Source organism: Biomphalaria glabrata, chromosome 9 (genome assembly GCF_947242115.1).
Source record: "Biomphalaria glabrata chromosome 9, xgBioGlab47.1, whole genome shotgun sequence".
Taxonomy (NCBI): domain Eukaryota; kingdom Metazoa; phylum Mollusca; class Gastropoda; family Planorbidae; genus Biomphalaria; species Biomphalaria glabrata.
In genome coordinates, this window is record NC_074719.1 from 23,612,480 (window position 1) to 23,635,442 (window position 22,963).

Sequence of the window (22,963 nt, forward strand, 5' to 3'; positions counted from 1 at the left end):
TGTTACCCCCCCCCCCTTTCTTTTTTTTTTGTACTTGTTACCCCCCCCCCCCTTCTTTTCTTTTTTTTTTGTACTTGTTACCCCCCTCCCCTTATTTTTTTTTTGTACTTGTTACGCCCCCCCTTTCTTTTTTTTTTGTACTTGTTACCCCCCCCCCTTTCTTTTTTTTGGTACTTGTTACCCCCCCTCCCTTTCTTTTTTTTTGTACTTGTTACCCCCCCCCCCCTTTCTTTTTTTTTTGTACTTGTTACCCCCCCCCCTTTCTTTTCTTTTTTTTTTGTACTTGTTACCCCCTCTTTTTCTTTTTTTTTTGTACTTGTTACCCCCCCCCCCTTTCTTTTTTTTTTGTACTTGTTACCCCCCCCCCCTTTCTTTTCTTTTTTTTTTGTACTTGTTACCCCCTCTTTTTCTTTTTTTTTTGTACTTGTTACCCCCCCCCCCTTTCTTTTCTTTTTTTTTTGTACTTGTTACCCCCCCCCCCTTTCTTTTTTTTTTTTTGTACTTGTTACCCCCCCCCCCTTTCTTTTTTTTTGTACTTGTTACCCCTCCCCCTTTCTTTTTTTTTGTACTTGTTACCCCCCCCCCTTTCTTTTTTTTTGTACTTGTTACCCCCCCCCCCCTTTCTTTTTTTTTTGTACTTGTTACCCCCCCCCCTTTCTTTTTTTTTTGTACTTGTTACCCCCCCCCTTTCTTTTCTTTTTTTTTTGTACTTGTTACCCCCCCCCCCCTTCTTTTCTTTTTTTTTTGTACTTGTTACCCCCCTCCCCTTATTTTTTTTTTGTACTTGTTACGCCCCCCCTTTCTTTTTTTTTTGTACTTGTTACCCCCCCCCCCTTTCTTTTTTTTGGTACTTGTTACCCCCCCTCCCTTTCTTTTTTTTTGTACTTGTTACCCCCCCCCCCTTTCTTTTTTTTTTGTACTTGTTACCCCCCCCCTTTCTTTTCTTTTTTTTTTGTACTTGTTACCCCCTCTTTTTCTTTTTTTTTTGTACTTGTTACCCCCCCCCCCTTTCTTTTCTTTTTTTTTTGTACTTGTTACCCCCCCCCTTTCTTTTTTTTTTTTTGTACTTGTTACCCCCCCCCTTTCTTTTCTTTTTTTTTGTACTTGTTACCCCCCCCCTTTCTTTTTTTTTTTTGTACTTGTTACCCCCCCCCCCCCTTTCTTTTCTTTTTTTTTTGTACTTGTTACCCCCCCCCCCTTTCTTTTTTTTTTGTACTTGTTACCCCCCCCCCCCTTTCTTTTTTTTTTGTACTTGTTACCCCCCCCCCTTTCTTTTTTTTTTGTACTTGTTACCCCCCCCCCCCTTTCTTTTTTTTTTTGTACTTGTTATCCCCCCCTTTTCTTTTTTTTTTGTACTTGTTACCCCCCCCCCCTTTCTTTTTTTTTTTTGTACTTGTTACCCCCCCCCCTTTCTTTTTTTTTGTACTTGTTACCCCCCCCCTTTCTTTTTTTTTTGTACTTGTTACCCCCCCCCCCTTTCTTTTTTTTTTTTGTACTTGTTACCCCCCCCCCTTTTCTTTTTTTTTTGTACTTGTTACCCCCCCCCTTTTTCTTTTTTTTTTGTACTTGTTACCCCCCCCCCCCCTTTCTTTTCTTTTTTTTTGTACTTGTTACCCCCCCCCCTTCTTTTTTTTTTTTTTGTACTTGTTACCCCCCCCCCCCCCTTCTTTTCTTTTTTTTTGTACTTGTTACCCCCCCCCTTTCTTTTTTTTTTTTTGTACTTGTTACCCCCCCCCCCCTTTTTTTTTTTTTTTTGTACTTGTTACCCCCCCCCCTTTCTTTTTTTTTTTTTGTACTTGTTACCCCCCCCCCCCCCTTCTTTTCTTTTTTTTTTGTACTTGTTACCCCCCCCCCCCTTTCTTTTTTTTTTTTGTACTTGTTACCCCCCCCCCCCTTTCTTTTTTTTTTTTGTACTTGTTACCCCCCCCCCCTTTCTTTTTTTTTTTTGTACTTGTTACCCCCCCCCCCCCCTTTCTTTTTTTTTTGTACTTGTTACCCCCCCCCTTTCTTTTTTTTTTGTACTTGTAATAAACGTGTAAAATGCTAACGACCAACCTAATATACTCTTTAAGCCCGTGAACTGGAGTATCTGTTGCAATAAAAAAATATGTACGGCCTGCTCTCTATTTTCTTTCTCTCTCTCTCTCTCTCTCTTTTCGCTCTCTGGATCCCCCCCCCCCCTTTTTTTTTCTTTTAACCTGCGCATCGTCATTTCTCCGATATAAACATTTGACTTCATTTGGAAAGAACCGCTCCATTCTACGTGCCCGACTATTCAACGTACTCCTACGACTTTTCTCAATGCACTCTCTATTATAGTTCGACCAATGGCTATTAGGATTGTTGTCTTTTTATTTTTTTATTTAGGCCGCGTCTAAAAGAAGATGGAAATGACGTAAGGCATATTAAAAATCAGTAGACGTAGAAAAAAAATAAAAAAATGCTTTAAAAATCCGAAATTAGTGAATTATTTCTTTTTATGCTTTCTATATAGACTTCGGCCTTTTCATTAAATACCGAAAATAAAAACAACAAAAGTTTGATAGAGCTAGCGTTGTTGTTTTTTTTACGTTGCAAATCCTTCAAAAACCGTTTCTAGTGGATAAAAGAGGAATTGTTTTATGCAATAGCTGCAATGGAAAAAGCCATCTACAGGGGCTCTCCGTAATTAAAGTGTAAACAATTTATAAATCAATCAGAACACAATAAACCATAAACAGATATTTGGCGAATTTTTTTTTTCATTTTTTCTTCAGTAATAAATCAATCTAAATAAATGTTTGTAACAATGGTACTAATTTAGTAGAACCAAAATTATTTTCAATAGCAAAATAAAAAAAAAAGGTTTTAAAAACATATTAGTAGATTTTGTAGAAACAATTCATTTTTTTAGACATTGAGTACACATTGATAGTGATGAATATTTATGAATTGCTCTTTAATACTTATATCATATAGCTTTCTATAGCTTTATTTTCGGTCTCCTATATGAGCCATTGGAGGGAGAAGGTATTAGGCTACCTTTATGTTCCCCGCTTTCAGACCATATGGTCTAAAGGGCAAAATGAAGCTTAGAAGACAGGCATGAATAAACTTAAGCAACAACAAAGTAACAGATACCTTGAAAAGTAAAAAAGTTACCGACAAAGTAACAAATCCCAAAAGTACCCTTTTCAGACCTTGCAATCTAGAGGGCAGATGATGTAAAGGTCATCTGTTTCTATGGCTGACAATTAATAAGGGTATCATGTGACCAGCACAACAAACAAACGTTTTTACTTTCCCTAAACTCAAGTCAGGTACCCATTAGTGTTGGATGGTCTCAGAGGCGCCCTAAAAATCCCAAATCTCAAAATCCCAGTCTTCTCAGAGATTCGAACCTAGGACCCCAGGTTCGAAGCTAAGCGCCCTTGCTGACTTTAGGCTCTGACCGAGTAGGTAGCCTACTAGATAGGTAGACAAGCGACTTTGTTGCAAGAATGATGCATAAAATGTTACATATACATATAAGTTAATTTTTTCACCTAGTCTCTTAATGTTGAAAAATGTAAACATGTAAAAAACTACAAGTTTAGTAACAAAGATATGAATATTTCGTTGTTTGAATTGAAATGGGTTTCAAATGTACTCATTGGCGACTCTATTCTCTTTTATATACAAACCTTCCAAAGGAGGCAATGAACGTTTAATTTGAGTTTGACTCTTCTTAGAATTGATTGTGACCTCGGAAACAAATTGACCAGCAATTATAAATCTAAGAGGTCAAATATTCTTTTCTCAGCAAATGACTAACTATCCCCGGTTTAGATAGCTCAGTATAATTAACAGTCCTATTAAGAAGTTTAATGTTTATTTGCTGGTAAATTGTATATATATATGTATTGTTACGTATTTCTGAATCTTCTGGCTAGATGTATTAGTTGGCACACAAATAAAAAAAAACACAGCAAAGAACTTGACGACTAAACTTTCAGTTTCATATAACTTTAATGACTATTAACTCTAACAATTCGTTACTGTAACATGTAGCGTAGAAGACTGTACAATATCTGTCAGTTTACAGTTAGCTATACTTCGTTGCAATTCATCTCTTCTCAACTTGCATCGAGCCGTATTCCACAGAACAGACCAACGACACACTTTCCAGTGTCGCTCCAGGTCTCCCAAAGCTGAACCAAGTTGTGTAGTGTATAGAACTGACAGAACATGAAAAGCAACTCTTTGGTTTGGTTTTAGTCGTTTCACGATCATTTTCATCAGTGTCAACATGTTTCCAACATGAGTTCGGGTAAATATCTTTGCCAAATCATTCAAACGGTCGATGCTCGGTCATCTGGTATTGTCACATTATGTGCACAAACTCCAATAAATGTCTAAGGATTTAAACCACATTTGTATAGACCGATAGTAAATATTTTAAGTATTTGCCTCTTTTTTTTAATTAGTAAAAATCACAATGTGTAATCCCAAACTTTAGTATAGCGTTTATCATCTGTTCTACTATCTAATAGTGTTGGTGTTTAGCCAGTTTAAAAATAATCATCAATCATTCACATCTAAGGAAATGAGATAAACTATATACTTTATAAAAATCATAAATGTAGCAACAAATAAGAGTTAAGCATTAAAATACAAGAGATTTTTGGCAATATTTACGATAAACCTATAGCCAAAAAACAGTCATATTTAACTTCACTGCTGCCAAATAAATATAGGCTTACTTGATCTGACTTTTAACAACATCACAATGCGTGGCAGTTATTCCTTATATTTATTCTCTTTATTACCGCTAGTTTGCGTTTGAAATATGTCATTGAGTAAAAATTTTACGCTTCCTCCATGTTGAAATTTTTGGTTACTTCAAACGGAAGAGATGAGTAAATTTGGCTCTGAAATGTTAAAATGTGCAGAAAAATTATCATAAAACTTTAAAGAAAAATATAGCTTATCCTTTATATTGTACACAGGTAGCACTTAACAGCTTGACTTAGCTACTTATATTGTACACAAGGAGCACTTAACAGCCAGATCTAGCTATTTATATTGTACACAGGATGCACTTAATAGCTAAATTTAGCTATGTATATTGTACACTTAACAGCTACAAACAAACTTTTGTACGGCTCTAATACGTGGGTGAACTATCGAAGTCATCTATGGCTCCTCGAATGCTTCCATAAATCGGGCCTTCCCTCCATAACTGGTATACGCTGGCAAAACTACCATACAAATGAACCTGTTCTGCTGGAGACGGTGTGGACATTATTAAAGCATTGCTTATTATTCCACAGCTCCGCTGGTTTGCACTGTTGATTACCTATTCCGCACTGGTAATGACTGCAGTCCGTAGGGGATCTTTTTGTCGAACATAAAGTAGAAAGACGTAATAGATGTTCCCACCCTTCCTTGGATGCACCATAAAGATCAACGCAGGTGCCATTTCGCCCTAACAGGCATCGAGAAAAGTAGCTTGCAGCAGAGGACATCAGGAAGAGACAGCTGGAAAACGTTCACAAAGGTCGCGGTACACACAGTTGATGCCCAAAGAAAAACCCCAGGTGCAGAAGACAAGAACATTTCAATAGACGACCGTAAGGTCATGGTGCATTAGCTATGAAGGTCGAAACTGGGTTTGCGCGGTCATGTGAATCACTGCATTTATTCTTAATATTTTGAATCCAAGAAATTGCCATTATTATATATAATTTTGTCCATCGTGTTCCGATGCTGACCACTAGAGTGAAATATATCCATAGGATTAGTTCTTGTGCCTCCATTCGTCGTTGGTAAGACCTATGCAAACAAGGAATTGGGAAGCGTTCGTTTTTTTAAATTTTCTCTGGCGTCTTTCTTCTCATCGAGCCAGTTCCTTCTGTCAGTCAACACTCTAACACCACAGTGTACATTGTATACCAATAGGCCAACGTTTCTCAAACTTTGGGAGCATCCTTCCAGGGGGTTACGAATAGCTGACCCTGTTGGACGTTTGCGAAGAATTTTATTATTTTCAAGGGCAAATATTCTGTTCAATTCATGTTTGAGTAGTGAAGTGGAAACGTCTTTATGACCAGTAGTTACTAGATTAAAATTAATATGAGACTTTTGAAACAAAATGAATGCAAAGCGACACACACATTTTATCCCAATATCCTGTTAGCATCATCTAGTTCAAACTCACAATAAATTCTAGGCTTTTATGTTTTCTATGTGTTTTAAATTTCTATTTCTTTGAAGGAAGTAAAGTAACAATCAGACGCTCAAGTTGAAGAAAGACAAAAGATACACTTATAGAAACACATTGTCTAGACGTACACTTGGTTTTACCGCTTGATAAACTGACGCAAGTTCAAAACGCAAGGGCGTATCTAGGGGGCGGGGAATGGTTTCATCCCCCATACAAAATATTTAACACAATGACGTTTCCCTAACAGTTGTTGGGCTAAATTAATAATTTAATCTACCAGAACTCAAGCAAATGTTATAGAAAAACTAAAGCAAAACTACAGTCATCAAATTTCTGATGTGCTGAGGCTCAATCCTCTCCCCTTCAATAAAACAAAATGAACAAAAAGTTTTTACATTTCCAAGAACGTAGAAAATGTGTGTGTGGGTGGTTGGGTGTTAGGTTCAACCAAAATTTTCCCCCAAAAGTAACTGGCCTCCATGAATAAAGTAAATGTATGAGACAACTAATAAAAACTAATGACACTCGATTCAATGGATGTGGCCAGGAGGAGGTAGTGGAGCTTCAGCTCTTCCCCAAACAACTGACACTAGATTCAATGGATGTGGCCAGGAGGAGGTAGTGGAGCTTCAGCTCTTCCCCAAATAAAACATTTCACACATTGATCTCTTTTTTTTCCTTTCAGTTTTCTGGGTTCTATCAATTATATCCAGTGAATAACTTAATATTTGTCCTGCAATTATTTGTTTTAGAAGTATATAGGATATAAGATAAGATAAGATAAGATAATTTTATTGATCCAATCAAATGGAAATTCAGTTTGACTACAATTGAAAACCTCAGCGTAACTACTTTACGAAACAATATGGATGAAAAATTCGAACAACATTCACTCACGAAAATATACACATTCACAACCAGCGCTTTATGAATTGGACTTTTATGTACTTCTCAATGACGACAGCTGATCTTGTAACACTCTGACCGATAGTGGGATAAAGGAGTTTTTAAATCTTTCTGTTTTAGTCCCAATGGAAAAGAGACGACCACTTCATTCAGATCTTATGTAACAGTGGTTTAATGGGTGCAGGTTGTCTTTAAGAATCGTGAGTGTTTTGGAAAAGCATCTTTCTTGAAAAAGCTCTTCAAGAGATGGTAGGTGTATAAGAGTGATATACGATGTTTTTTTAAATTAGTCTATTAAGTCTTTGTCTTTGTGCCAGTGAAGTATTACCATACCAGCAGGTGATGGCAAAGTTGATTAGACTGCTGATAGTTGCTGTGTAGAAAAGATTATTGTTTTGTCTATGTTAAATTTTTTTAGCTTTCTGAGATAGAAGAGTCGCTGGTGAATTTTCTTGTACAGAGCTGTAAACACATTTTCAAAGCTAAAACTAAAAGAAACATCGCATTGCCATGGTTCCTGTGGAGGGAACTAACAGCGCTTCCTTAGATTGCTGCCTACTCTCTTCACATGGTTCAGCTTTATTATATATGTATTCTCTATTCTCCTTAACCATACCCCCCAAAAAAAAATCCTTACTACGCCCATGTTTTGACGTTACACCTTTCTGTTGCTAAACATAGTTCAAACTGTATAATGCTAAGTGTTTCACGATAGAAGTGCATCTATAAGTTTATTAGAAATTCGCTAATTGAACTAAAGCAATGATACTTTTTAATACTTTTAAGTAAGTACTACTTTTTTATTACATGGTAGTGTATAAACTTTTGGTATATACCATGTTCCTTAAATTTTCCTAAATGATATTAAATAATTAACTAATTAATCATTACTCATATATAATAATTAAATATTATTTATATTTCAGACTACTTTCATTGTATAACCACAATGCATAGTGCAACTAATATTTCCAAAAATATAACCGACAATGAAAGGCAATTATACTTGTCAGTTTTACAGCAAGAATCAACCATTGCCTATATACCAACGATTGTGTATTTAATAATTTTAGCAGTGGTGGGCATTCCAGGCAACTGTTTAGTACTTGTTGTTTATCTGAACAAGATGACAATGAAGCCTCTAAGTACTTTTATCATCAGCATGGCTGTCCTTGACCTCGTTACCTGTACATTGATTTTACCAGGTAAGATCTGCTTTTTTGTTAATATTATGTAAGGTATTCAAGGCAAATATATGAATATGATCGTACATCAATTTTAAATGTGTGGTAAATCTGGGTACGGTAAAAATACTTGAAAGCTTTACACTAGCGAATCCAGAACTTTGGAGTGGGGGGTGCGATTTTTATTCAAACCCTAAGGCCCAGTAAACCCTAACCCTATGCATAAACGTGCGTACAGCATTATATATATATATATATATATATATATATATATATATATATATATATATATATATATATATATATATATATATATATATATATATATATATATATATATATATATATGAGAATAAAAAAGCAATGTATCTCAACCTTCGGCGAGAAAAAAAACCCAGTTATGTTGAGGCCTTCCTATTGGAAGTTCGCTGTCTGGCCGAGCGACGTAACGTTTCACAGTGGGGTTCGGGCCGAAGCCCCGACGCCTAAAGCGTTTTCTTATCTTTTTCACTGCAGAAACGCATACTCATAGCATCTACAGCTCATTATTCATTAGTGGCGTTCGGGGCAAAGCCCGTACGCCAAAAGCGTTTTCTTGCATTCGTCACAGCAGAAACGCATTCTCCTGATATCTAAAGCTCATTATTCATCAGTGGGGTTCGGGGCGAAGAAATGCATTTTTCTGACCTAAAGCTCATTATTCATCTTATTGAAAAATGACCTTTTGAATAATGTTGAAAAATATTCTAATATGAATTTATAGGCCCTTAATACATTGCAAATAAAACCGATTTGTTCCTTGAAAAGATAAGATACCCGCCAGTGATGCTATAGTTCAAATCCTAATAAACTTTCGGCATTCATTGACACACGACTTGATTTGAGTTATATTTGCAAGCATAAAAGCATCTCTGAAACCTTATTCCAGATACCATAGACATACACATGTCCACATGCCATCCCTTACAATCGATTTTAAATTTTCATTGTAGTATTAAATCATCACCTGCACATGTTAAGTTTCTTTGTGAGACAAAATTCAATGAGTACTAGATCTGAAAGTGACACATTTTAGCACTTCAATGTTGCCCCCACTTGTGTTCTAGCACGTCTTATTCTATTTCCTCCCCTTCCTTCCGGTCTATTCTTATCCTATTTGTCTCATCTAGTTACCGTCAGGACAGTTCATATACATTTTCTTTGTCAATCATGCTGTCGAAGACTCTTGACAATAGTCACATTTAACTCGCCTGTTTGGCTAAACTTAACGGGGAAGATTTGGCCTGTTTGATTAAACACCTATTGACACATTTCCTTAGTCAAGTTGCTTGCAGCAGTGTTTCCTAAAGTGGGGTACACTTACAAGGAGAATTTCAAGGGGGTACGTTTTGTACGTCATCAACTATGCTGATTTTAGATGAATACTTATTTATCATGTTCCGTTGATTTGAATAATCATTTATCATGTTCAGATGATTTGAATACCCATTTATCATGTTCAGTTCATAAATGCTTTGTAATCATTATAAAACATTAAGTAAAAAAAAATCACTTCTCGGATCAAAATAAACAACCAAATTCTGATGATCTTTCATCTCAACACAAACAATATCATCTTTCTCACTGCTCCAATTCAATGTTATTTAAAACAGAAATTTCATTTATTTTATTCACAATTTTATTTTTCATTTATTACTATTTTTGTATGTAGGCCTTCCAAAAAAAAAAAAGATTTTATTAAAACAAATTCAAGATACTTAGTGTTACGAAAATTCTAGAAGGGGTACAAATAGGTCGAAAGTTTGGGAAACACTGGCTTAGCGCATGTATTTAGATTGACTTACGGTCAAACATTCTAATAGACCAATCACTTCTTCTTAAAATCTCCGGATATGCGCCCAAAGGAGTTATAAAATTCGATTCGCTGTTATCCGAAAGCCTAGCGGTCTAGAGGAAACAGTCTCATTACAAATGTTAGGGAGGAACAAAAGGTTATAGAGAATGAGATTCAGAGGGGAACAGAGCTTGATACTGACTGCCCTGTCCAAAGAGAATCAGAGGGGAACAGAGCTTGATACTGACTGCCCTGTCCAAAGAGAATCAGAGGGGAACAGAGCTTGATACTGACTGCCCTGTCCAAAGAGAATCAAAGGGGAACAGAGCTTGATACTGACTGCCCTGTCCAAAGAGATTCAGAGGGGAACAGAGCTTGATACTAAATTCCCTGTCCAAAGAGAATCAGAGGGGAACAGAGCTTGATACTGACTGCCCTGTCCAAAGAGAATCAGAGGGGAACAGAGCTTGATACTGACTGCCCTGTCCAAAGAGAATCAGAGGGGAACAGAGCTTGATACTGACTGCCCTGTCCAAAGAGAATCAGAGGGGAACAGAGCTTGATACTGACTGCCCTGTCCAAAGAGAATCAGAGGGGAATAGAGCTTGATTCTGACTGCCCTGTCCAAATCTCTTCTTCCAGAAATCAACCTACTGATTCTACTATGTCTGGCTTTAATTGTACCTTTTGGCTGTCTGGACCTGTGTCATCAGATTGTCTATACATGTACATTCTGACTGTAGAGACCTGTACAATTTAACTGTCCAGTCTTGAACAATTTGACTTTTATACATCTGTAATCTTTCTGACCAGACCTGTATAATTTGACTGTCCAGACATGTATCACTGACTGCTTAGAGCTGTAAAAACAGTTCAATTATATATGGCACACTAAATAAATATGTAATATAAAAATATAATTCCTCTGAATTTAGGTGAGATATATCATCTGCTTCATATTTGGGATTTTACTGAGCCACTTATTTGTCAGATCTACGAGTTCTTAAGTGCTCTACTTGTCATATCATCTGGTTTCATGCTGGTTGCAATAGCAATGATCAGGTGAGTACTTTCTTGGCTAAAAATTCTGTTTTTCAAACACAACATTTTTTTTTACAGAGAAGAAAGACAACTATTTTTTTTCTGGACAAGATACATGTCATTGGAAAAGAAGTATAAAGCCAACATATTTAAGGACAATACGCTCAGATTGTAGCTATGAATGAAATCAGTGTTTCCCAAACTCTTTCTTTAAAGGAACACTTCGCACATTCTGAGAATTAAGAGGAAGACAATTTGTTTAAATAAAAAATAGTAATAATGAAACCCTATTCTAAATTTAACATTATTATTTAGTTTCACATATAAGACTGATAAACGACAGACATAAGCGTTATTCAAATTAAGGTTTATTCACTATGATGGTGATGATGGATGGTCTTGGGTCTTTGAAGAACGTAACTGCCTGCTATCAGGCACGAGATTACTAAGCTGAGTTCCAAATATCTGATGTAGCGTTAAGCCTGTTACTATACTTTGTCTTTTGTTTCTACATAATAAGAAAATGCTGCTTCACACAAATAGATTTCAGGATACTGAACTAAAAGATTTATATTTTGTTTTAAAATATTGTGGTAGGCAACTCTTGGACAAACTCGACCAGAAATCCTATGTTAGAGTGAAATCTAGAGCATTTCAAAGTTCATAGTGTGTTGTCATAGAATTTGTTTTCATTGACAAGATGAACTAATAAAATCAATATTTCAGTTCTGCATTTACTGTAAAATTCATTCTCCTATAGACCTACTAGTCAATTACTTCATTAATTCGAGAAACACCTAGCCATGCCTTCCGAAACCAAATTGTTCCGCTGAAAACAGTTTGGGAAACACTGAATTAAATATTATTCATTGCTGCAATTGGGAACTATTGTATAGAAACAAATACATCAAACACATAAAGTAATTTTGTGTTAAATGTATGTCTCATTCGTTTGTTTGTTGCTGATGAAGATGTCCTTGTCTTCTTCTCCAGCGGATTACTTAGTTGTATGTCTCAGTAATTACCTAATAATTAATAGAAGACACTCCATTGACCTATTGTTGTAATAAAATGTAACAAACCAATCTGTAGTTCATGCCCGACCATGTACGCTTGCAATTCACTATTTTATAGCACGTTAGTCGTAACGATTTGTTTTCATTTGCATATAAATAATAGTCATCATTATATTTAGTAAAGACCTAGAATATGATACGCTTTTTAATCTTGAGTTAAAAACCTAGCCAGCTGTCTTTTGATTTGATATATGTGAAAGTTTCTTTGAACAAGAGTGAAGAGTGCAGCTATCTTGGTAATGTATTTACGTCTTGCGGAGTTGCGGTCATTGTTAGCGCTCAATAAAATACAATAACAGGTTAAACAGCCCACGAGTTTATGATAGAAGAAATATAAAAAAGTTCTTCCCATACCACCCGAGTCAAAATGTTGGTTTGTAACTTCATAACTTCTTATCTTAACTCGATCTTTGTATAAAAGGATATATCAGTCAGGCGTGAAGTATATAGATCTATATCACAAACGTGTACACACATCTACTTCCATTATTTGGAGTAGATAAAAAGGAAAAAAAAATAAAGGATATATAATACATAAATAAATAAATAAAGCTTGTCTTCTTGTTTGAAGATTAGTGAGGAGTGCAGTTTTCCCAGTTAGAATTTAGTTTTTATCTTAAACAAATTCAAGAACTAGATATTTGTTTAAATTATGCCAGGGAAAAAAAAAATAAAGCATTGTTCTTGTGTGTGTGTGTAGGAGTGCAGTAAGTTGACACGAAAGTACAACTTAAGTAAAGTTGTGTTAAGTACGTCGTCCTCCTGATTAGTGCCTTGAAATAGCAAACAGGATAGTGATATTTTTTTATGCATTCTACATTTATGTACATTTATGTTGCTCTTCTATAGTTATATACTTACAAGAACTTTTCTATTGTTATATACTTACAAGAACTTTTCTATAGTTATATACTTAAAATGTCTTTTCTGTAGTTATATGCTTACAAGATCTTTTCTGTAGTTATATACTTACAAGGTCTTTTCTGTAGTTATATATTTACAAGGTCTTTTCTATAGTTATATATTTACAAGGTCTTTTCTATTTTTATATACTTACACGAACTTTTTCTATAGCTATAAACTTAAGCTACAATAGTTTCCTTTTGGGTTAGCAATGACTAGTGTATGCTGAGCTGCTAGGAGTTATTCGTTAACAAAAAAATATGTAAATATATATAAGTACAATAAAAGGCATGCTTCCAACTGCCCTGATATAATAAAACTGTCCAAGGTCCTCAGATTAGTTATCATTTGTGCCTGAATTAATGTGTGTTTTTTTTTACAAAGCTTACACCAACTGTGTCTGTCTTTCTGTCTAGTAAAAGGTTTGTACACGTTTTTTCTCTCACAGCCAATCTCGGAATAAGTTGAAAATTTGCATAATTTTTTTTACACATGTCAAAACAAGAATCAAAGAACGAAAAAAAAACTATTTAGTTTATTACCTATTGAGACTAATTATTTTGTTTGGTATCGAACAAGAGAAAGAAAATATATTTGATTGATGTGGTGGTATAGGTTGAATTAGTCCCTCTTTATTTTGGAGTGAGAAATAGGTCGCCTCTTTAAAGTCTCAAACTTACAATAGATAGCTATAAAACTTTCTATTTTCATAAGCACTTCCCTGTCGCAGGGATTAGTGTGTAGGCGTAAGGCGGCTTGAGCCCTCCAGTTTGAATTCTGGTCTTACAATTTTTTTTATTAATACATTTGAAAGGCAATCACGGTAACATTTACAGTACCACATTCTTTCTTCTCCCGCCCCTTTCCCAATTGGTCTAGACAAGTGATAGAATCATAGTTGATTAAGAAAGCTTATACATATTTCGAATTCGCACAGATTATTATTTGACTAGATCTATTAAAAATGTAAAGACATGACAGATCTAAACTGTTGGATACAACTACGCTTAATATAAGTTTTTTTTTTTAAAGTATTTTTTACAATTTTTCTTGCTTACTTTGGGAATGGAATTATTTGCAAGACTATTAGCTACCACAAATGTGGCATCTATTAGAAGGATCTATTGATATTTTTTTAGAAAATGTTTTATTCAATTACAAAAACATAATGACAAAAGTGTTTACTTTCTCTAAGAGCACAGTATTAAATACACTTCAAGCATTAGAGTTTGAAACATTTTATATATTTTATACAATAAATAATAGTCAATGTGTATTTAAAATTGCATACAGATATTTATCTAACTCTTCTTTTATTCCAGGTACATGATGATATGCCACTCTTTTAAAAAGCAAGTGACACTGACACATGCTAAATGTATCTGCTCTTTAAATATCTTCATTGCGACAGTGGCCTCAATACCCCACGGAATTCTGAAAGGAAAACACAGCCGACAGACACAGAATCCAAACATTGTTGGTTATTATTGTCAAGTGGACGACAGCTACGTTGAAACAATATGGCCGAGCTTAAACTCCGCGTTTTTCTTTCTTTTGTTTTTCTTGACTAGTTGTACAGTCACATTTTGTTATGTACGTATCGGGTGCGCCATTCGAGGACATGGGCAGAATGTCAATCAAAGAAGTTCTTTACCAGCTTCAACCAAAGCTGCTAAAGATGTAACAGAGACAGACACAGCTGTGAATGCTACAGTTAGCAAAACTGATGAAAGTCGCTCAACATATGGGGATACATCAGAAAGTGTGGTTGCAAATGAAACTATCAACAATACAGCTAGTGCTTCAATTTATAGAGCACACGATACTACTGCAGGACTGGTTCCATCTGTCGCTTTAGAGGTTGATGACATAAATATAGAAACAATAAGTCACAATAGTAATGACAGTGCCGAAGAAACCATTTCCACTGACAAAATTAGTAAAGACGACTGCTCTACAGATAAAATGTCCCTAGATAACATTGTTAGTAAACATACATTTGATACTGACACCCCAGGTGATGGTAAACAAGTTCGTCCCCTTCAAATACGCAGAAAGCATTTAATCAGAACACATCTGATGATGATAATAGTAACTCTTGTCTTTTTTCTGGGCTTTCTTCCCTTTATTGGTTTAAATGTTCTTCTTGCTGTTTCTCCAGAGACAGTGGTCTCACTGGAAGGATGGTCCTTGGCCATGTATCAACTTTTCTATGATTCGATATTTGTAAACAGTGCTGCTAATCCAATCATTTACAGTTTGCTGGATAAAAAATTTAAAAATATTTGCATTAAAATGTTTAAAAACAAACATGAGCGACGCTGATAGGGGTAATTGTGTGTGTGTAATTGTTACGGTCGTAGCGCAGCATGGTGCAAATGGGAAAAAAAGGTGCGAATTTGGGTATTGAATGGAAGGGATGTTGATCAGGAAACCGGAAGGAGATTTGACAGGATGAGAGTTGAAATGTTCATGTTTACGTAACTTGTTATAATATTAAAGTATTTCTAGACTAAAACCTGAGAGTGTCTTGTTATTTTGAAGAGTCTTGTGTCGTAACAGTAATCAGCTGTCACAGAAGACACAGGCCAGTGCTAGGCCGTTGCGAGTAGCGACTTTGTGACACTCCAGAAAAAATCTATGGTGTGAACACTTCTCAGGCCAAAAGTAGGATATGATCATGTGACACCCAAGAGAGACTGTAGATGTACTGTTGGTTTTGAGAAGGCATTCGGGGAACGTATCTAAAGAGCGAAGGTATCAGTGAAGAAAATGTATAATCCAAGACATGAAGACTTCACGTTCAAGATCCAGCCAGGTACAGTGAATCCAGTGTAAAATCAGTTCGAAACAGAAGAGTCCAGGACCCTTACAATTGGATACAGCAGTACAGAGCTTATGCGGCAGTCTCTACAGTGAACCATTTTAATGCATGTGCTACGTGTTGCTAACTGTACTGTATTGCCTATTAGCTGTACAATTATTAGACATTAAAGTGTTTCGTTAATTGGAGCCTTATAAAAGTCTAAATCCAGTTCTGACTAGAATTCAGTTCAAAACAAACGTCGGTCATGTATAGAACGAAGGAAAAAAAAAAGCTTAATGAGTAGAACGTTACATTTATTTTTTACTTTGAAAAATCATAACAGTCAAACTAAATTGTCCCCCATGTGGCCAACGAGCAAGTAATTCTTTTCTGAGCGATATACATCAGTTGTTACATTTCTAGGAAAATCGTTAGAGCCATTTTTTTAATAACAGCGTCCAGGCTAGGTCCCGATTGGGTCCAGGCTGGTTCCTGGCTGGCTCCAGGTTCCATGAAGTTCTGACTTAAATAGAGGTATTGTCAAAAAAAAAGAAGAAAATGTTAAAGACAAGAGAAAAAAGAAAGAGAAAAAGTTTAACAGAAACACTGTTACGTGTGCATCGTAGTGTCAATGTGGAATGGTGCGATTGCGTCTTGAAAGGGAGGAGAACAAAAATGGAGGAATAGAAACAAAATAGTGTTGACAGTCATAATGAAGATTAAATTATTTCTAAACTATCGTTTTGTCGTTTTGGTTTTAGAGTATCGTTCAAGAGTCTCATCCCATATAAAAAAGTAACAAAGACCATTCTTTGTACATAAGGCAACTACACTGCAACATAATTTTTGTGCATTACAGGACTGCACTAGATAACTGTGAGAAAGTGACGCATCAGTCATCTTGGCTGTTCTAAACTATTCCTTGAAAGGAAGTAAATTAACATTCAAACACTTCAAATAAAAGAAAAGACAACTCACTAAATAAACAAATAACCATCGCTCTGTGCAGACACTTTACTGTACAGTCAAAATATATTTTCTAAAATGTGAAATATAATATCTTGATGAAAGAGCGTAGCCTGGAATAGGAGGGGATTCAATCTCGACTTTGGTATGCTTTCCAATGAGTGCTTGGACTAAATTAATAAAGAAAAACTAAATCAGAACTACAAGCACCAAATTTTAGGTTTACCCTCCCCCACACACACTAGGAGAAAATAAAAGAGATAATAGTTTTAAAATGTAATTAGCGAAGCAGAGAAGGAGTGTGTTCGATCCCTGTGGTTGGGATCCATCAATCAAGTAAATCTACAGGACTATAAGCAACCCCCTAAGAAAAACTAATTTTATAATATTGGAAGAAAACCCCATTTGCCTATCCAACCTCCCTGGCAATCTAAAAAAAAAATAAGTAGATCTACAGCCACCGAATTATCAGCAGTAGAGCCCTAGGCTGGCTCGGATATGTTTAAAGAATAACACTAGGTCGACTTTCACAAGATGTATGATGATCTAATAGAAGGCAGGAGAACTGAAGATACACAAGTGAGACATGAAACTCTTCAAAATCAATACCAACAGTTGATAGAAAGAAATACTGATCAGTTCCACGTGGAGAGGGAGCATAAAGGAAAGCTCCTGGATCACAGATTGTTTAAAAACCAGAAGCAGGAAAAAGGCCAAAAACGAAGTAATGTCTGATGATCACAAATGCTCAACCTGTGACTCAAGTGTGTATCAAGGATTTTGTAACATAAAAAGTTGCAAAGAAAAAGATTGTATCTACATTTACATAATGAAAAGAAAAAAATTTAAAACATTTTTAACACCTTTCTCCCCACCTCCTCCCAAAAAAAGGTCCAGGCCATGCCTATGTTTTGACGTCTGTCACATCCTTTTGCTAAATATAGCTCACAGTGTGACTTTGCCAAGTAATACAACATATGTGTGCATTTCTAAGTAATTTTATAATCCACAAACTCAATTTAAGTGACTAAGAATATATCCAAAATATTTTGAAATCTACATGTCTTTTTTTACTTAGAAGGTATTCAGCAAAAGTAAGTATTAAATAATAGTTGTATAATTACATAATTATATATACATTTTTGTTATATGTATTTCCTCTTCATAATCTAATGATATTTCAGAATAGAAATACTAATTTTATTTGCTTTCACTCTTTTATATTTATAAATCTACTATGCAACTTTGCTTGACAACACACACATTACAAAACATACGCCCACATACACAATCAAATATAAAATAATTAAATAAACTAATAAATGATGAACACCTTTGTGTCTGTATATTTTCATTTCAGAGCCACTGTCAGGTGGGTTTTGTCCTCGCGCTCATCTAGGGTATGATGTACTCCGCCGGGCTCCCCACCTGAGCAGTGTTTATTAGCTTTATGCCGGGGTTATAATTTAGCCTTGGCTCGTCTGCCTGGGCTCCCCTAACAGTCTAGTAATCACTTTATGCAATACATATCTAGGAACGAATAAACCAAACTATTAACGTATACTAGTGAATAACAATATTGCATACAACAACAAAGGTTTAATGAGTTAATGATATATAAGATATTATGACGCATACATTATGAATAAATATCAATGGCAATTACAGATTACATTCAACGGGCTATAGCACACCTTAATCTCAGTGCCATAGTCAATCCGGCCTCACAACGCCAACACAACGCCAACGGGCAATAGTCAACTACCAAGCCTACAACTCAGACTTGACTCCAGCAGAGTCCCAAGCCTGCGTCCCTAGATAAGAAAAATACACACTCCTTTGATACCGCCATTCTCACGATTATTAAAGAAACGATTGTAAAGCTACGACATGTAGAAGATAGTAAAATAAACTAACTTACCCAATACTGGGGAATAACACCACACAGATAACTCAATCTCAAGGCACCCCAAGAGAACACAAAGAGACTCATCTCAAGGCACAACAAAAGAACAATGACACCAATATAGCGCATCCTTAGAAACAGAACTAATAAGACCTTATGGTGCTCAAACGAAAATACCCTACCAGATGCGCACGACATCCCCCCTCTCCCTCTAACTGGATCTTGCGAAACCAAGTCCAGTCTTCAAAAAAGAAATTGAAAACTGAAGTATATAGACAGCAAAAGGAATTAGGAAACATTGCCCAACATTGAAGCCGAATAATACAACCTTCATAAAGTCAAAATTACATAATTATTCACATAGATGATGTCGCAAAGAACAACATCCATCATAAAACTATTATAACATTACAATGCATAATAAAAACAAGCAGTACATATTACATACATATCAAGCAATAGCTATAATAAAATAGTCTTTTTGTGCGAATCACACCAGTCTTGAGCACAAATCTGCAAGTATATTGTCCTCTCCTTTTATGTGACACACGTCGAAATTGTAGTCCTGGAGCATCAGCGCCCACCTCGTAACACGGTGGTTCGTAAAGTTCGTGCTCCGGAGGTACGCCAAGGCCTTGTGGTCTGTCTGAAGGTGAAACGTCGTTCCCCTAAGGTATCTGTCCAGTTTTCTAATGGCAAATACAATAGCCAAGCCTTCTCTCTCGATGATGGAATACCTCTGCTCCCGAGGCAACAACTTGCGACTCACATACTTGACGGGATGCAGAACACCTTTCACGCACTGACTCGGTATACCGGAGATTCCTTTGTCCGAAGCATCGGTCTGAAGAAAAAATGGCAATGAAGGATCAGGCAACCGAAGAATGGGGTACCTACACAGATATGCCTGCACCCTGCTCAAAGCCTCCGCGCACTCATGATTCCAGTGCACCTTAACAGACCAACTCCGACATAGTAAATTGGTAAAAGGAAACAACTCCGCGTACCCAGGCGTACCTACTGTACAAACCCGCCAACGCGATTAATAGGTAGTATGATTAATAATTACAGGTATTAATTTTTACAACCCTCCAGACCACTTTAAGCCTTAAACCTTCCTTTAATTTAGATATCTTTAAGAAAAACAGTTGAACAAGATAATGCTACTATTATACCACCCGCGGTACAATTAAGCATGTCATTAATGATCTTCATCCTATACGACAGAAAATGCAACTAGATTCATAACCCAGATCCAATTGCTAAATTCAAACAGGATAAGATTGTACTTTTATGCTAGTATATGCTCTATTACATGAGCTTCATCATGTACATTTTACTCTACTACCAATTACTCAACCAACTAGTAACGCAATACTTTCATGTGTGTGCTAGCCTATCAAACCACGCCCGCAAAATTTACCGATGCGACCAAATTACTAACTTAATCATCACGTCAACCTCTTGCACTCACACGATGAGGGACTACCACAATACTTCTACTACCAAATTTCGACCTGTCCAAATATCTAACCGCCTTAGCAACGTCTGCTAAGTTCTTAAACCTTACATGTCCAACACCCATGGACTTCCCGTTTGCCTCTAAAACCTCCACAAACCCAAACAAACCAAACTCCCTAAACCTATCCTTAAGCTTTTGCCAGTTAACATTGAATGGCAAATTCCTAATAGTAACTGTATAACGATCCGGCATTAACTTATACCTACGGCGACCTTCCGAATCGCGACGACCCTCTAGTCATCTATGTCTAGATCGCTGGTCTTGGTCATTGACAATATCATTGGGATCTACATCCTCAACATCAGTCTCATTATTTTGGGCAACAAATTCATTAGGGCACTCAGCTGATTTATGACCTTGCTCACCACAACTGAAACAAACAATTACCTTTCTTTTAACCACTGGACTCTGCTTAATCACAGGCTCACAACATGCTGCTGCCACATACACAGTTTCTTCTTTACTAATTGAAACATTCGAATCAGCTACCTTAAAACCTTCGATTACCTCAAGCATGTTCTCTACCGTACTCTGTTTGTTTAAGACAAGCTGCCTGTACACCTCACTTGATACACTTTCAAGTATCCCGTCTTTAATCAAAAGATCTTTTATCTCATCCACTGTCTTTCCTACCTCGGCCATTTTGCACCAGTTATCCAGTGCGGTCCTCAACTCGGTCACATACCCACGGAAGTCATTCTGCCGTGGTTTGACCCGGTGGAACCTTTTGCGGCATGTCTCCGCATTGATGTCTGCGTGGCGGAGAAGTGCCGTTTTGACATCCTCATATTTGTCGCTGAGGAACAGACTGTCCCTCAACATAAAGTTTTTGAGAGATGTCGTCAGTTTGTAGGACAACAGTAGGGCCCACTCTTTACTCTCAATCTTACACCTTGCTGCTACGGCCTCGAAGTGCGTTAGGTACGCCAGAAGATCGTCCTCTTCCTTCATGCCTTGGAAGTTCTTGTCTAGCCTGTCCAAGACATTCTTTTGTCGCACCTCAACTGCCTGACCTACCACTGCACCTGCCTCTGGCGCCGACTTCTCTTTAAGCCGTGCCAACTCCAGTTCATCTTTTCTCTTGAGCTCCTCTCTAGCATCTCTCTCCTTCCACCTCTCGTGTTCCTCACGCCTGGCCCTCTCCTCTCGTTCATGTCTGGCGGCCTCATCTGCCTTCGCCTCTCTTCTCAACCTCTCTTCCTCCGCCTTCGCCTCTTTTCTCAACCTCTCTTCCTCCGCCTTCGCCTCTCTTCTCAACCTCTCTTCACGCTCAAGTCTGGCTTTCTCCTCAGCCTGCGCCTCTTTCCTTAATCTCTCCTCTTCTGCCTTCGCCTCTTTCTTCAATCTCTCCTCTCGCTCAAGCCTAGCCGTCTCTCGTTCAAACTCCTCCTTCTTGGCTCTCTCGTATTCAACCTTCTGCTCTGCCACATACCTCTCCAACCTCTCACCATCATACCCGAGAGCACGGCCGTCACTGATGAACTGGGCGGTTAGAGTCAACCTCGTCTCCATCACACAGACTATTAAATAATACTTACAGTCTAACTATCGCTAACAAAAACCAAAGTTAGATCATAGAGATAAAAAGGAAAAAAATATATATATTATTTCTTAATTACAACGGGCTAACTGAAATCACGGGCGCATCGACAAAAACAGGGCCAAGGACTTATCTGCTCAGTATCCCGCGTCGGAAGAAAATCGCCTCACTCCAGGCTCCGCAGAAGAGAAAAGCCACAGACAACCAAAGCCACTGGAGCAGACCAACGGTTCTAACTTCAGGACGGTTCCGGTATACCAGCCAGCAAGACACACAGTTTCAGGTCGATCCCGTCGACAGGCACTCGATCTACTCACACGTTGCCGCTCAGAGTCAGAGGATTCAGGCGTTGGTGACAATAAATAAAAGAACAGGTTACAATAGTTTCAAAGAGTAAATATACACTCTAAGTTTCTCGATACATATTGTGAACTAATCCCATTACGCAAAATACAACGAATGCCCGTCTAATCTATTTAGTGCTGCACAACAGCAGACCGCTTTAACATCATAACTGTATTTACTGATCACTTTAAAATATACAAAACATATCCATTATGTATCTGCATTTTATACTGGCCCTAGCGGTCAAATCAAGGACACAGAGGTCACAAAGTTGACATTTACATATTGTTTCCCAGAGCCCCCATTTCTGTCAGGTGGGTTTTGTCCTCGCGCTCATCTAGGGTATGATGTACTCCGCCGGGCTCCCCACCTGAGCAGTGTTTATTAGCTTTATGCCGGGGTTATAATTTAGCCTTGGCTCGTCTGCCTGGGCTCCCCTAACAGTCTAGTAATCACTTTATGCAATACATATCTAGGAACGAATAAACCAAACTATTAACGTATACTAGTGAATAACAATATTGCATACAACAACAAAGGTTTAATGAGTTAATGATATATAAGATATTATGACGCATACATTATGAATAAATATCAATGGCAATTACAGATTACATTCAACGGGCTATAGCACACCTTAATCTCAGTGCCATAGTCAATCCGGCCTCACAACGCCAACACAACGCCAACGGGCAATAGTCAACTACCAAGCCTACAACTCAGACTTGACTCCAGCAGAGTCCCAAGCCT

General features: G+C 37.0%; 3 protein-coding genes across 4 annotated transcripts in view; 2 read left to right on the top strand and 1 right to left on the bottom strand.

Moving 5' to 3' along the window:
- The window catches only part of LOC106067079 (uncharacterized), a 242,612-nt gene that overhangs the window by 22,635 nt on the left and 197,014 nt on the right, over positions 1-22,963 (top strand). The gene's annotated exons all lie outside the window — the stretch shown is intronic.
- Positions 7,787-16,788, top strand: LOC129928245 (alpha-2B adrenergic receptor-like). Its single transcript, XM_056041731.1, has 4 exons — positions 7,787-7,875; positions 8,017-8,295; positions 11,044-11,170; positions 14,451-16,788. The coding sequence occupies exons 2-4, from the start codon at positions 8,040-8,042 to the stop codon at positions 15,451-15,453; spliced, it is 1,386 nt and encodes a 461-aa protein (XP_055897706.1). The 5' UTR covers positions 7,787-7,875; positions 8,017-8,039; the 3' UTR covers positions 15,454-16,788.
- On the bottom strand, positions 19,927-22,237 carry LOC129928247 (uncharacterized). Of its 2 annotated transcripts, none has more exons than XM_056041748.1 (2): positions 21,587-22,237; positions 19,927-21,520 (listed from the first exon to the last, which is right to left on the bottom strand). In XM_056041748.1, exons 1-2 carry the CDS (start codon positions 21,838-21,840, stop codon positions 20,566-20,568), a joined length of 1,209 nt encoding a protein of 402 aa, XP_055897723.1. In that variant the 5' UTR covers positions 21,841-22,237; the 3' UTR covers positions 19,927-20,565. The 2 variants fall into 2 exon arrangements, with proteins under 2 accessions (XP_055897723.1, XP_055897722.1); XM_056041747.1 differs by having other exon boundaries at positions 19,928-21,520; positions 21,554-22,234.